The sequence below is a fragment of the Ursus maritimus genome, unplaced genomic scaffold (genome assembly GCF_017311325.1).
Source record: "Ursus maritimus isolate PB19 unplaced genomic scaffold, ASM1731132v1 scaffold_27, whole genome shotgun sequence".
Taxonomy (NCBI): Eukaryota; Metazoa; Chordata; class Mammalia; order Carnivora; family Ursidae; genus Ursus; species Ursus maritimus.
This window is the reverse complement of record NW_024425230.1, coordinates 27,164,805-27,180,571: the sequence shown is the minus strand read 5'-3', so window position 1 is coordinate 27,180,571 and position 15,767 is coordinate 27,164,805. Positions and strand designations below refer to the sequence as shown.

Sequence of the window (15,767 nt, the reverse complement as noted above, 5' to 3'; positions counted from 1 at the left end):
CAGTGTTGGCTCCTCTCTCTTCCCCATCCCAGGCTACCCCATCCTAGTACTCTGCCCTATTCTTCAGGGATGAGGTTTCCAGTCTTCTCTCACCCAGGTGTCCCTCCTTGGGGGGACACACTCGGGTCTGTCACCAACTTCTGGAAATAGATGAACCACCCAGGTCAGGGTACAGCTCTCTAAATGAGGTGACTCCGTGGGGAGGGTGGGCTTTGCCTCTGATGGTAGCAAAGGCAGTGAGAGAGTGGAGCGGATCAGACACTCTCTGGGAATGGAGGCCCAGATGGGAGCATGCGTCACTAAAACCGATTAAAACAAGCCAAAACCCAGACCAAGCCAGCACCTCCCCCAGAAACATTCTCGAGTTGTCTGCGGCTTGACAGGCTTGGGTGGGGCACCCCTTGTTGGACACAGAGGGTAGATGGGCCCTGCAGGGAGCAGCACCTTGACCAGTAACCTAGACAAAGCCAGTGGTGAGTCTGAGGGCGGGGGGAGCCAGGGGCAGGCGTACATCCACTCAGGATGTACGATGCTGGTGTTCCAGAATCGCAGGCCCTGCTGTGAGCTCTCATGTGAGGCCCTGGCTGTCTGCACATACGATAAACAGTTATGTTGGAATGGACGCTCAAGTGTTTGCATGGGACATCTGGGCAGTGTGTACAGCTCCCGAACATGTGACACTGAATGAGCGGTGACAGGCTTGGTCTCTCTGTGCCAGCAGTCTCCATCCTCCAATCCCGGAGGCTGGCTGATTCATCCTTCCCTCCCACCCCATATCATGTGGTCTCTCTCCTCTCTTAGTTGATAGCTCCAGGCTCTGTAGCACCAGCTGCCACCCTGCCAGCTCTGCTGACTCTTTCTGGACCACTCACCATCAATGACCCTCTTCACCCGCCAGATCCGGAGCATGATAATGAGGCTGATGGCATCCCAGGGGCTCCTGGGCCCATTGGCCACGGTGGACGCCACCATCGGGGCCAAGGACAAGATGATCACAGCCCCGTCAAACACCTGTGAGAGGAATTGGATTTCAGTGCCTTGGGCCACCTTCCTGAATGTCCCAGAAGCAGCTTGGGCAAAGCGGCTGGTGCTGGCTGATTTCTCCAGGAGGCCTGTGCCCACAACAGGTCTCCCCTATCCCCGGCTGTCTCTCCGGACCCTCCTTAGTCTCTTTAGTGACCCCCGCCCCCCACTAGACAGGCTCCTGAGCACTCTCTTTCCTCTTAAGTGACCTCAGCCCATCCCCAGCCTTTGTTCAGATGGCCTGGGGTTGCCCCCAGCATCTTTTCCCAGTGTCTTGTCCCTTCCTGGGATGCGGCCTGTATTCCATGTCCCAGGGTCCCTGTTCAAACCTTCCTGAATCCCTCCCTGACAGTGGGAGCTGAAGGCAGGACACTTCCCCTTGGGCAGCAGGAGCCCAGAGCCCACATCTTATTTCTATCTGATGCTGAGTCTCTCACCACACAGGGAGGCAGGGCTAGGAGAAGAGGGGGCCCAGCATGGAGCAATTCAGCCTTGGGCCCTGATCTTCTGTCTGCCTGCTCAAGCTTGGGTTCATCTAGACTTCCATGGGCTAGGCCTCTATGTCTGTTCCCAGCATTAGGCTCAAAGAGGCTACAATGTGGATGTGGGGGGGGGGGTAAGGAAGAAGTGGACAGTGGACACTGACCACCTTGCCTTGTCCTAAGTGCACAAAACTCCCAGTGACAGCCAGGCTTCCTTGGGCTTTACACGAAGCAGAGTGGCTGGATGCTCCGCTGAAACAAGGCTGAGAAGTGCCTAGATGGTTTCCCACCCAGCCCTCTGACCACTGGGCCATTTTAGAGTGGACTCATTAGTTTTAAGACACATCCCAAAGCTTTTCCAAATGATTCAAGAATAACTTTTCAAATCTTGCAGAATTTTGAGGAGAATTTTTAGACTGTCCCTTTGCCGCGAACTTTTCTGTCTGCCTGTCCCCTCCCCCCAACCCCAACAACACAGCTGCAGGGACTCCTGCATCCAGTGTGGAAGGAGCAGGCCTTTTTGATGCTCCCACCGGAGGGACATTTTCCAGCTCCCAGGATGGCCAGCGTGGGGGGTGGGCATGGACACTGGCCTTTACCTCTATTTTGTTTTCGATATAATCCCAGATCCCAAGCACCACAATCCGCAGAACAGTCTGAGGAGAGGAAATGAGAGAAAAGGTTATGGTTACTGCTCTCCAGCCCCTGCCCTCCCTCCAGCAGAGAAGATTCCAAAGCTCAGAATCGGGGTTCTGCCTCCTTGTTCAGTAATGGAAAACATCTTCACCATCCGCTGGGTGTTTCTCAGCCCACATGCCCTCTCTACCACACTCTGCCTCAGCTCCTGGTTTGCCATCCATGCAAACCTTCCCCACAAACCTCAACACTCTGCAGTGCTCCCAGGACATACAGAATGTACTCTGATCCTTTGAAAAAACCCTCAAGCCTATCTCCCTCTCCAGAGTATCTCTTGCACTCCCGTCTGTGCCACAAATGTACAAACACGCGAGCTCTTCCCTCTTTTGCCTTGTCCTTGTATGTGCCTGTTCACTCCCCCTCCCCCTAATCTCTCCCCTCTCTCTTAGAGAATAATTGGATAATTAGCGTGGCCGCCCAGCTACAGCCGACATTTCCCAGCTGTGGAAGGTACTAGGCAGCTCCTCCTCTTTCCCTCTTCCCGAAGACTAGAATGTGTAGGTATGGTGGTGAGCTGTCTTCAGGTAGGGAGGGCTGGGCGACAAGACGGAGGCATTCTGGCTCCCCAGCAGCCCCACACCAGCACATCTGCTGAACTGCTCACCCCACCTGTCCTTCCATGAGAAAGAAATGGACCCTGCCTTGTTGAAGCCCTTGTGTGTTGTTTCCTTGTTACAGCAGCGTGGCCTGTGGGCTGAGGAGCAGGGCCTTTTCCCTTCTCTACCTGGAAAAGACCTTCCTGTCCTCTGGCCTCTGCTCAGATGTCACCTCCGTGAAGTTCTCCCACATTCCGTGGGCTCAGTGCCTCTTTCCTTGGTGTTCCTATAGCAACTGGAACGTCAATCAGTCCTGCACCTCATCGTACCTTGTGGTGATTAGCTCCCTGATCCCCAGTCAAGACTCAAGAGACACTGATTTCTCTCCATTACCCCTAATCCCTGACATAGAGGAGACACGCAACGCTTGTGCGGTTTGAGCGAATGAAAAAATGCACACGGGAACGACTAATTCCTTAAAAACCCCTAGTAACTCACTCCAATGCTGCTGCCTTCAGGAGAGGTTTCCTCATCAAGACTACATCTCCCTCCAAAAAGAATACTTAAACGCTGGTCTCAAAGGATCCCGGTACGTTTGTCTGGAGGCCCTTCTTTAAACCAAGATGACTAGTTAACGGTAATTCACACCAGATGGTGTCTCTTCTCCCACGTGCTGCAGTCCAAGACCAGCCACGTGAACTCAACAAAGCTGCTGAAAGCCCATGGATCCCCACCCACACTTAAACCACAGAAAGGCTTGGCTGATAAAATTCACCTCCTCCTTATAAAAGACTATCCTGTTTTCATGAAGGAATAGGTAGGTGGGATGCTGGCGGCATCTTTGACAACAGAGAGGGTCATGCGACAGCCCGATGTCCATTCTCACATGGCTTCCTGACCTCCCAGTTAGGGGACCCATGCTTAACTGCAAGACAGCTCCAAGTGGGTGGAGAGAAATCTGGGATGAAGTTCAAGATGTCTTGAAGTCACAGCTCAGTACTGGACTGGTTGTGTGGCCTTGGGCAAGTCAAATCCCCTCTCTGGGCCTCAGTTTCCCCTCTGCCGGAGAGATGGGTTAAATGATATGAATCTTCCAATTCTTCATGAAACTCACCTTTGCCATTTGCTATATACCAATAAGTGCCAGGCCCTGGGCCAGCCCTCCTCACATGTGGCTCCTCACTTTGCAGAGAGGGAAGCTGAAGCCCACAGGGATTAAGGAAGCTGCCCAGGTCACTCAGGCATTGGACGGTGAGTTGGCATTTGGACCCAGACGTTTTGACTCTGTATGGTACGCTCCGGCAGTGTAACCACAGATGGGCCTGGTTTCTTTGGTTGCTGTTCAATTTACCTAACTGTGCTGACACTGAAATTTGGTGTTTGTCTCCTCTGAAATGTCACACCAGCCACATCCACTCCAAATTCCCAACTGTGAGGTTCCCAGAGCAAAAAGTCCAGGCCAGGATAGAGGGGAACAGGGCCTGGTCTGGATAGGATTTCGCCTGCTGTTCCTCCTTCTCCTTTTTTCCTCTTTTAAGACTATGGTAAAATACACGTAACACAAATTTTACCAGTTTAGCCATTTTTAAAAGTGTACTGTGGTACTGAGTACATTCATACTGTCACACAACCGTCACCACCATCCATCTCCGGAAGTTTTCCATCATACTCATTAAACACTAACTCCCCGTCCCTCTCCCCACCGCCCCTGTCACCACCATTCTACTTTCTGTTTCTGAGCTTGACTACTCCAGGAACCTCATATAAAAGGAATCATCTCACTTCTTTATAAACAAGGCAGCAGCCCAGGGGATGTGGGGTTGGGGGATGAAGAAGGGAGCTGGTCAGGCCTGAGACGCCGCCAGCAACCCCCGCGAGGGAGGAACAGGCAGCAAACATCACACCTGGGGCCTCTGTGCTCTGGGAGGGATGGAAGTTGAGTGGCTGTAGGACTAAAGCAGTACCGTAGGAACAAGCGGAGCAGCTGGGGCACGGGCTACCTGCCGCCCTCCTTGCTGGCCCATCCAACCGGGATCCATTCTCTAAGGCCCAGCTCATGTCACCCTCCTCTGCGGGAGCCTTTCCTTCCTAACCCAGCCCACAGAAACAGAACAGCCAAAGGCAGCTGTGGAGAGGGCTGTGGAAACACCTCCTGGTCCAGCCTCCCACCGCAGAGGGGGGAGATGGTGGTCTGGAGACAGCTGCTCCAAGTCCAAGTCAAAACTAGAATGAGAACCCAGCTCTGAGACACCCCACCTGGGGGCTTTCCCCTGCAGCGTCCTTTGCCAAGCCCCCCTGTCCGTGGACACAGGGACCTGGCCACGCTGTCCTGCCACAGGCTGACCAATCCAGTGACGGCCGTGCTTCTCAACATGCATGCAAGGACCCCCTGCATCAGCAACATCTGGGGATCTGTCTCGAATGCAGATTCCTGGGCTCACATGGAGATCCAGACATCAGAATCTCTGGGGGCAGGGTCCAGGAATATGCCTTTTTCACACACTTTCCTAGGGTACCCACTGGAACCACAGGGATTTTACAAGTGACAATGCCCCGAGTGAAAACAGGGAGGCCGCATGCCCAAATGCAACAGGGAGGAGAATTATAGTAGCAGTCAGAAGTCAGATCCTCTTCCTGCTTCTCTCCCTTTCGAAGCATGGGCGGCTAGGACGAAGGTGGACTAGTGCCCCATGCTGCCTGCCTGCCAGGGCTACTACAGAGCTCCATGGGAAAGACAAGAGCAGGGCAATGAGGAGGGGCTGTTTTATCACCCACTCCCACCCCTGAGCCCCTTGGCCTGCAACCCTGCCCCCAAGAGTTGCAAAGGGCTTTAAGCAAGGGTCCAAGGAACTGCCTCTTTCCCACGTGGGACTGAGGGTTTTTAGCCCCCTTCATTCCAACCTTGCCTTCAAGAGACGAGGACGCTCTGACTCATGGGATAGGCCAAAGTCTTAGCGAAACCTCAATGACAGCATTGTGTATTTACTATAAGCCCAGCTCCCATGCCATCTTGCAGGTGCAGAAACAGGCTCAGGGAGAAACAGGTAAACCCTTTGGTCCTCAGGTCCCTCTTCATTCTCACCTCAGGTACCCTCATCTTTTCCCTCAAGAAACTGTGCTTTCTGGAAGGACTCCTCTCCCCTCTCCCCGGAGAAGGGATTTAGGCTTTAGGCAGCAGGAGGGAAGAGTGAGATCCTTGCATGTGCTCCAGGCCCTGTCTCAGTCAGGTGGCAGCAAGGCCTCCCGCCCCACCTGACAAGGCCCCACCCTGTCTCCCTGGGAAAGGGTCTGATGCGCTTCTAGGGCTTCGGAACCTTGGGGGATACAGGCAGAAGCACCTGCTGGTCTATAAGATGCCTCTATGCAAATTTTAAAAAGGCACCCCTTTTCCAGGCAGAGGGAGATCCCCTGGCTCACTGCTTGGTGAGCAGAGCGGAGGCTGGCACTCTCGCTCTCTGCAGAGCCATCCCTGAAACCAGGCCCACCAGCAGGGGAGAAGGGAGCAGCACACACCCAGGCCTGAGCCTGTGCCCCCGGAACACTGCAGCTGGGCACAGTGGGGGAGTAGGGTGCAGGCTGGCCTAGGGAATACACACGGTGGGCACTGGGTGGCTGGGGGATGACCCCAAGCACTTCTTCAAGAAGCAGATCTACTCTTGGATGAGTTTTCTCTGTCAAGATAGCTTCTGGCTCCTTCCTCCAAATCCCCCCTATCCCCGGGTTAAATGAGAGCAGCAAGAGGAAGACATGGAATCCGGGATTCAGCCACAAGAAAGAAATAAGAAATGTGAGGACCCTTTGCAGGGGCTGAAAGCAGTCTTGAATTGGTGCGCAGAAGAAAGGCTTTCTGGGTAACAGGTGCAGGTTGGGGGATGATGCGGGGAGCACAATAGCGCCTCCTAGGCTTAGACGTTGATAAAACAGGAGCAGAGGGACCAGCCTCCCCTTCACTCACCCAGCCTTACACCCTCAAACTCCATGGGCATGGAGCATGGTGGGTCAGAGCCTGCCTCCTCCCCAGGAGGGGGGTCTACACGTGAACCTCCTGACCAGACGCAGTAACCAATACCTCCGATATCTCTGGGGGACCTGGGCTCACAGGCAAACTGGCTGTGCTTTCCCTGGGGCTGGCTTCATTTTGGCGGGAGGTTCCCAGCTACCCTAAAAGAACAGGTACGAGGCCCGTAGGGTAGAGCATGAGGTGGTGGACAACATGACTAAATGTCAGTCCCTTAAATGTTGACTGCACGCGCTCTGGGCCAGCCCTCAGGTAAGGAAGCAAGCCTGAAATACACAAGCTGTGTGAAGTTGAGTTCCAGAACTTCCTCTCAGCCCAAGAACCTTCTCAATTTCCTCCACTCTAAAACATCCCTCACTGACCTGCGTCTCCCTTAAGCCATTGCCATCTCTCTTCTCCCAGGAGAAGGTTTGGAACCCACTGGAATCTGCCGTGAGCCCCACCACAGCAGTGGGGCCGCTCACACCTTGGGTACCCATGACCCCTCCTTGTTGCCAGGTCTCATGGATAATGTCATGCGGTTTATCTTGGTGTGGCAGAGTGTAGTGTGTTGGGCATTTCCCTCCTCTTCAAGGCCCCCCGCTTTGGTCTGCAGGGTACCAGCGGCTCTGGGTTCTCCTCCCGCTTCCCTGGCTACACCTTCTCATTCACCTGGGCTTCCTTTTCCTCCGTCCCTGCCGACAGTGTTTCCCAGAGCTCTTCTCTCTCCTCCCATCCCTGGATGATCGTACCCTTGGCTGAAATTCCCACCAATACCCAGAAGGACGCCCCCTAAGTCCATGTATCCGGCTTAGAAACTTCCTCCTGCAGCAGCTCTGGCTTGGCAACCCCATCACTATCGCCTCTTCGGCTTGTCTTCTCCACTGCTGTGCTCCCTCCCAACACCTGGCCGCCAGTGATGATCAATTCCCAAGTCCTGCAAAGTGTAGTAGCCCTTTAATCTCTCTCCCGCTTGTCCCTTTCTCCATCTCCCTTCCACTCTCCGATTCAAACCCTTAACCTCACACAGCTGAGCTATGCCTCCTAAATGGTCTCCGAATTTCAGTCTTGCCCCTTCCTCCACACCTGGCTGTCAGGGTGATTTCTCTGAAAAGCCAATTTCGTCAGGCCCCTCTTCTGCTTAGAAGTCTCCGGGGGCTCCCCAATGGCTTCGGATCAGGACTCCAACTCCTCAGCAACACATTAGGGGCCTTTGTGACCCGGTCTTGCCAGGGTTCCCCAGACATCTCACCACCTCCCCTGCCAGAGTGGACAGACACATGATGCTGGCTCCCGCCTCTGTCCCCTGTGCATTCTGTGACCGCTGCCTGAGGTCCTTCCAGCTCACCCCTCTGGAGGCTCACATGTTTGCAGGCAGATTGCTTCCATGACTGCCTTAACCTTGAACTTCAGCTCCTTCCCCAGGTCTCTCACGTTTGCTCAGCTGCTTCCCAGCCGACTATAAACACCCTGAAGCTGGGCCTGCACAGTGGCACCGGATTTTTATCTCTGCACAGCATCTTGGGCGCCTGGCTGAGGCGTGCAAAGACGAAGGGCTCCTGGCAGTGGTGGAAAAGCAGCAAGGGGTCAAGGCAGGCTTGCTCCAGTGCCAGCCCCAGGGGGGCACACGGCATGGGCTGAGGATGGCAGCATCGGACCTTCTGAACCAAGCCTGATCTCTTGAGGAGTCCAGTGTTCTGGGCTCTTACCCATTTCTTCCTCTTTAGTCTTTTTAGGGTACTTTCATAATCCTATTAGGCTTTTCCTGAGGTGGTGGGGCAGCCACTGTTCACATTATGGATGGGACAAGTGAAGTCAGAAGCGTTAGGATGTGCAGAGGCTCTCTCAGCTGGCGGTAAGGCTGGCCTGGAGCCCCGATTTCCCTCCACCTCTCTGAAACATGGAAAGGGAGACAGGGAAAAGTCTCTCCCCAAAGTGTAAGCAGTGGCTCCACCTCAGGTGGGGTCAAGAAGGCAGCCCAGCCCCTAGGACAGGTCCAGTTTCCTTAGGTCAAAGATGGGGAAGCCAAGGCACAGAGAGTGCCGGTGACTTGCCCCAGGACATACGGCAACTCTGTGGCCAAACTGGCTCCCTCTTGCTGAGGCCTCATGAGACAGAGGGGACGCAAATGCATCATCTCTCAGAGTGTAAAGCCCAGCACTGCCCTCTTGCCTTCTGTGATGACTGAGGCTCACCCGGGGAGGAAGCAGCAGGTGGGAGAGGGACCCCCTCATGAGTCCAGAATCTTGGGGTGGCTGCTGATTTGGAAAGAGGAGGCCCTGGCTCAGTTTGGTTTGGCAATGGCCTTCTCTTGGCACACGGCAGCAGGCCAAGCTCCCTCGAGACTGAGAGGCTGCATCGGAGAGGAGGTGGCCCTCACACCTGGTGGTGAAAGAAGCCGTGATCAACCGGCAAGTGGAAAAACAAAATGTGGCCTCTCCATCCAATGGAATCGTATTCCACATAAGAAAAAATGACTCACTAACCCACGCAACAACGCGGGTAAACCTGAAAATGTTATGTTGATGCAAAAGATCACGTATCATATGATGGCATTTATGTGAAATACCCACTTAGACCATTTAGGACTAGTTAGGTTCATAGACATAGAAAGCAGATCACTGGTAGGAAGGGGTTGGGTCAAGGGGGAATGGGGAGTGCCTGTGTCATGGGTTCAGGCCTCTACTGAGAGGAGGAAAACGCTTTGGCACCTGAAAGAGGTGATGGACAACACTGTATGCACTAAATGCCACTGGATGGTATAGTTTCAGAGTTATGTTATGAAAATTTCACCTCAATAAAATAATAAGAGGAGGAAGAGGAGGAAGCAGCATTGAGGCTCCTATCTAGAGGGCCAGCCATGGGTCAGCTTTCTCCTCTTCCAGGAAAAGAGCTGGGCCTCTCCAAATCCCCCCACACCCAGCAGTAGGGGACAGGGCCAACACCTCCTGGCCTGCACGAGAATCCTGCTGCAGGGTGGCCCAGTCTGGCCAGGCCCCAACCCTGTGTAGTCTCAGGAAGAGAAGCAGCTGGGCTCCCTGGTTCTAAGTGGCTGGCTGGTCCTGGTGTCAGCCAAGGGTGGGGTTGCCTGTGCTTTGCGAACAGCATTTGTACAATTCTCCATCTGGATTCCAAAAGCTCTGCTCATTCTTGGGTGCTACAGAGCCATCTGGAAGCACAGTGACTATCAGGGCCCAGGAAACTGAGGGCACCTGCTTTCACCTTGGGCCCCTATAGGGACCCCGCACAGCCCGCTTGACTGAGGGATACTCACTCTCACCACTCTGAGAAGCATTTGTCTCACCGGCAAGTAGCACAGCCTGTTTGAACAGATGTCCTCAAACTGAGCCCAGACCAGCCTCATGCTTCTCTTCTTTGGGTCTTGATGTGTCCCCTGGGGCCCACACAGCACAGGGTGACCCATCTGCCCTGAAGCAGCCCTCAAAGCACTGAGATGGGCAAAGGATGGGGATGGAGCCTGCTTCTGGCCCCACCTGCCCTTCCTGAAGACCCTGGGCAGCTTTTCACTCCTCTCCAGTTTCCCAACTTGTAAAATCTCACACCCACATTCTGGGTTGCCCTAAAGCTTAGTTGAGACAAGGGCAGGAATACTGCTCAGGACTAGTAGAATCTGTGAATGAACACCCATTTGTTCAGTCCAGCCAGACTTGGAGTCTTGGAATGACCCCCACCCTCGGCCTACAGTCACGTCTCTGGGTATTTCCTGAGGAAAACAGGGCCAGCCTTAAAGGGGTGACATTCATTTCACATTAGACAAGGCGGGCATTCCAGTCATGCTGGGTCAGGGGTCAGAGGCTTTGCAGGGCTGGATTTCTTCTTTCTCAGCTCCTGGCCCTGGCCCTTCCCCCAGATTCTCAGCCCCCTCACAACCTGCTGGCACCAGAGCCACAGAGGGATGCAGTGGTGACAGCCCAGATTAGGAGCCCAGAGGCCTGGGCCCAGAATTGGCAGGCTGCTCCCCTTGTCTGTATCGTTTGAAAAAGGCCACTACCGGCATTTTCAGTACTGAAAATGCTCTACTGAGGGACATTTGCCTCCCCTGGCCCTTCTCACTGAGGTGACCCAGTCACTGAGGAGCACGAACACTCGTGCACAACTCCAAACCCCTGGGGAACAGGGGTGGGGGGGACCTCTTTGAGGCTTTTCTAGCCCCTTCTGCTGCTTGGTTCTTCGGGGCACTCCACAACCTGCGACAACCCAGGCTCACGAGTTGGGCTGCCTAATCCAAAGATCGCCGTGTAGCAGCCCCTGTGTTCATGCTGGGCAGGGTGCCGTTACTCCCTGTTACTCCTCTGATACTACCCCGTTATGGCTCCACCCGACCTGGTCTTAGGTCTTCGACAAGGCCAAGGTCAGGGGCACAGTCATTCACTCCCACCCCTGCTGAGCCAGTGGGAGGCCCCAGCTCCTCCCACTCTGGCTGTGTGTCTGGAAGTGGGTGGGAGTTTGAGGCTGAGATTCCTCTGCACAGGGCCTTGTCTGTCTCAGGTGGCTTGTCTCTGGCAGTGACAGGAAGGGAATGCCAAATTCACGCTGGGTAATAAATTCTGCAAAGCCAATAAAACCAAAGCAGAGGGATACAGAGGGAAGAACCGCAGCAACTGATTAAACATTTTTGTTGGCAGTCACAGACACATGACATATTTTCCAAGGTTTGCATCAAGGAGACATCTGGCCATGGCCCGTGTGTTTGTGGGAGGGGATCATGGGAGTGGAGGCAAGGGAGCCGAGGAGGGCAAGACCCTCCAAAGGGCAGTAGGTGGGGAAGCAGGCACTGGTTAGGGGCTGCGGAGTCACCTCCAGGGCAATGGTCTCAGCGAGCTGGTGGGGATGCTCCCCGGGAGGGGCAGTGTTGGGATCTGCCCCCACAGCCGGAGCTTCAGGCCCAGGTTTGTCTGCCAACTCCGTGGGCTGCAGGAGTTGAGGCCTGGGAAGGGAATGTTCTGTGCTTGGAATGCCTGTGGCCCAGCCCCACCACACCCCACACCCAGACGCAGGATTCTGGACTGATCTTTGAAGGATATTGAGGGCCATTATATAGGACCAGAGCTGGCCCACAAGAGGACCTTGGGACTCTTAACTCTTTGGGTTTCCTGATCATGTCTCCAAATACTCTGCATTTCCACACCTTCACTCATGAGGTTCCTCTCCCACAGCATCCTTCTTCCCTTCAAGGCACTGCTGTGCTCTGGGACCCAGAGCCCCTCATGCCCACAGGGTGGCAGCACCCATGTTGATGTGAGCCGTGTGTGTGTGTGTGTGTGTGTGTGTGTGTGCGCACATGTGTGTGTGTGTGTGTGTGTGTGCGTGCATCTTCCCAACAGGCTCTTTGCATTTTTTTCTGCCATTCTCCCCATGCTTGCTGACCCTGCTGCAAGGCCCACTGGGGCCTCTGCCTGAGCTGATGTGGCCTGCGGCAGTGGAGGTAGGGTGCATGGGCGGGGAGGGACAGTGACCAGCTGACTCAGGCTAGTCTTTTGCTCTGTTGGGAAGAACTGGATTTCCACCTGAAATTCTCCCATCTTTCAATGACTCACCACTGCTCACAAGATAAAGCCCAGCCTTCCCAGCCACGCTGGGAGACCCTGCCTGCAGCAGTCCCAAGTCAACAGCACTGAAATGCAGGCCAGGGTATCACGGTGACAGCCTGGGAATTGCTCGAAAGAAGGGTCACTCACCCCTGTGTAAAGGCAGAACACGGTGCTGCATGCTGGTTTCCTACACAGTTCAGTCTCACACTGGGCGACCGGCTGGCACTAAAAGCCAGTGGCCCAAGAGTCCCCAGGGCTTTTTCCCTCTTACGTCACACACGGAGATCCCGACTTGGGCTTCATTGGCTGGCTCAAGCGATGGTAAAGGGTGTCCATGATCCCTGATCCCACCACTCCATTCATGGGCCCCTCTGCTCACACTCGGTCTAGCCAGACCCCATGGTCCTGCAGCCCCTGCTCAAGTCTACGGCCCAGGCCTGCGACTCCATCCTCTCTGCCCTCTGCGTGCCTGAGCCCCAAGGGGCAGCTTCCAAGCCGCTCTCTCCACCTGCAGGCCCCTGGGCATCAGCCCAGCCTCTGGCCTGCTCCTTACTGGACTCACGACCTTTTGCTCTCCCTCAGCCATGTCCTACTCAGTCTCACCTTCACACATGTCATCACCCACCCCACCCCTTACCTGGATGACACCTGCTCATCCTCTGGGATTCCATGCAGCGATCATGTGCTGGGGCCCAGGCCTCCCTGGAGGAATCCGCAGCTCCTCCAGTGCCACCTCCTCGCCCAGAGCCCTGCCCCCTGACTTGTTTCCCCCTCTTTGCCGCCTTGAGAGCCAGCAGAGGGCGGGACACTGGTAAATGTTTAGGGAAAGAGCTTGGTCTCCCCAGGGCAGGAGTTGCCCTAAAGAGGTCACAGGGCCCAAGTCTTTACCTACCTCTGAGAAGAACACAGAGAGAATGACCAGACTGATCCAGTGAATTATGCCGGCAAACTGGAATGCGCTGGAAACTGCAACGAACACAATAATGGGCCAATTTTAGGAGCAAGGAGTTAGGTGCATTGGTAGAGGGCCTTTATAGCATGGAGGCAGACCTCTGGGAGCCCAGGGCCTGCTCATGTGAACATTTAGATCTGGACAGAATCAGGGCAGAGAACATCAAGGGCAGCTTAAAATGGTGTCTGGTGGAGGTGGTGGGAAGACGGAGGGACAGTGGTGCTGTTCCTTCCTCTATCTGAGAGGCTGCCTCTGTCTCCCCCACAGGCTGCCTCCCAGAATTCCAGCTCAGTCGCATCAGCCTTAGTGGGCTTCGACCTATAGCCATCCTCCCAGAAAGGAGCCCTCCAGAGAGGGGCTTACGAAGCCCTTCGCGGCTCTCAGAGTTGGGTAGACAGCTTCAGTCACATCTAGATGAGCTTTCAGAAACCGCTACCACAGTTCACATCCAAAGCTCCAGGCACTGTTAGTGGGCTTCAAGGCAAGCTTACTTTGACTCTTCATTGGGAAAACTCTGAGTGTAGAGATGGCCATGTCGACCAGGGAGTTTGGGGGATGAGGCCAGAGCCAGGCCTGCTATGGGGTACGTCACCTCCTGAACGTGGTAGCACAAGCAGCCGGGGTCTGCTATCCTTCCAAGTTGCTCCATTCGCCCTCCAGACTCCAGAGTGCAAGTGGGGAGAGCTGTCAGCCCCTGAAAGCTCCCACCCCACCTCTACCAGACAATCCTTGGAGTGAAGGTGCTATCTCTGAAAGACCCATTTAAAATATGGGAGCCATGACCAGCTTCTGAGCCTCAGCAGGGCATAGTTTATCAGGTAGTGAGGTCAAAAGCAGCGTGCTGGGGCCCAGGATGAGGGTCAGGTGGGCTCTGATGGAGAATGGATGGGTGGGGATGCTTCCCAGAAGGCAGGCCTGAAAGAGACATCGCAGGGCAGTGGGCAGGGCCAAAACAGGGTGCAGGAATGCTGCTGAAAATGCGCCTATATGCTGTTTCTCTCCTGGGCATGGGCCAGGCCTGCTTAGCATGCAGCCCTAGGGGCTAAAGGAAAATACCCAGGGACTCAGTGGGGAAGGCTGGTCTAAAAGAGAAGAACCCACAGTCTCCCCAAAGTGCTGAGATCAGTGAACCCTGGGGGTGGGCAGAAACCTGGTCCTGGAGCATGTCCGGGGGGTGAAGGAAAGGCTGCAAACCGGGTTCCAGGTGGGAGACCTCTGGGTCCCCTGGCGTTGGGCCAGTGTGACCCTTAGAGGATGAGGCCTGGAGGCATTGTAGGTTCTTTCCATCCCAGGCCACATGAGGACTAGTGGGAAGTGAGAGTCTGAGGTCTGTGTGACTCTGAAAAGACCTCCAGATGATTCTGAAAACATAAAATCTCTCCCCATTATTTCTCAAATGAATTCCTGTGCCTTTTTTTTACGGGTTGCTTTAGAAGAGCAATAAATCTCTGATTGTGCATTTTATGGAATTTAAGATGCCTTTTATGAGCTGCTATTGGATCTCCCACCAAAATCAATCTCCTGGATACTTAATTTTAAGCAAAATTCCAGTGTCGGCCAGGTTCTCAGTTCTACTCAATGCCTTGTCACAACCTGAGCAGCCGAGGGCCCCAAGTATAACCTACGACAGGGAAAGAAAGACTCTGTTATGTCCAAGACCTCATAAAAAGCAGACATATGGATGAGTGGGAGGGAAAGTATACAACATGGTTTAATTGAAGACAGGTTGAGTGTAAAACCAGTGCTGGTCACTTTATGCTGGAAGATGCTTTGATTGGAACCAAGGGGCCGCCAGCTGCACAAAACCCAACGAGGCTTATCAGACAAAAGCAATTCTGTACTCCCTGTCATCCTCTCTCAGGGAGTAGGGAAGGCTGATAGGGCGTGGAAGGAGCTCTGATGGACCCTGAAAACAGAGGCTTCAGTAAAAGAACTGGGGGTGTTTGAGAAAACAAGTCGAAGATAACTTAATGGGTTTGGGGGTGACTGGATCTATAGTCCTAGATTTTGCCAATGGCAGAATCTTGGGGGCCAATAATTTCATCTCTTTTTTATTTGCACTTCAATAATCCCCTTCCTGAATCGGGGAAATATGGAGATCCAGGAGCTCTACCAGAAACCACTCACTCATCTAAAGGCAAGAGTGAAGACTCCTGGCTCTCCCCACTGGTGCACTAAAATAGGGGTCTGCAAGGGCCAGAGGCAGGAAGTGCCCCTGCCCCAACAGCCGAGTTACCACAGGACATCCAGAAGCACAGAAGGACAGAAGAGGTAGCAGATGAGCCATCGACTGCCACATGCATCAGGCTCCCATAAACACAAAACTAGAACGAACACCAAGAGACCTAGGGTGGGAAGGAAACTGGCCGGGCCACTGAATGGCCTGATGGCCTGAAGTCCCTTACCTAGGGAAAGTCTCTAACTTCTCCAAATATTAATTCCCTTGCCTATAAGATGAGATAAAATCAGTCATGTCCACCTCACGGGGTTGCTGCTAGGATCAAATGTATGGAAAAGTGCTTTCAAGGT

The 15,767-nt window shown here is 54.2% G+C and overlaps 1 protein-coding gene across 1 annotated transcript in view; it reads right to left on the bottom strand.

Annotated features, from left to right (window-relative positions):
* TMEM266 (transmembrane protein 266) overlaps window positions 1-15,767 on the bottom strand; it is a 137,078-nt gene that overhangs the window by 33,162 nt on the left and 88,149 nt on the right. The window contains exons 5-7 of the mRNA XM_040642938.1: window positions 13,179-13,252; window positions 2,105-2,161; window positions 873-1,011 (exon numbers count right to left, since the gene is read on the bottom strand). Coding sequence (XP_040498872.1) covers window positions 873-1,011; window positions 2,105-2,161; window positions 13,179-13,252 — 270 coding nt within the window. The remainder of the gene's footprint in view (window positions 1-872; window positions 1,012-2,104; window positions 2,162-13,178; window positions 13,253-15,767) is intronic.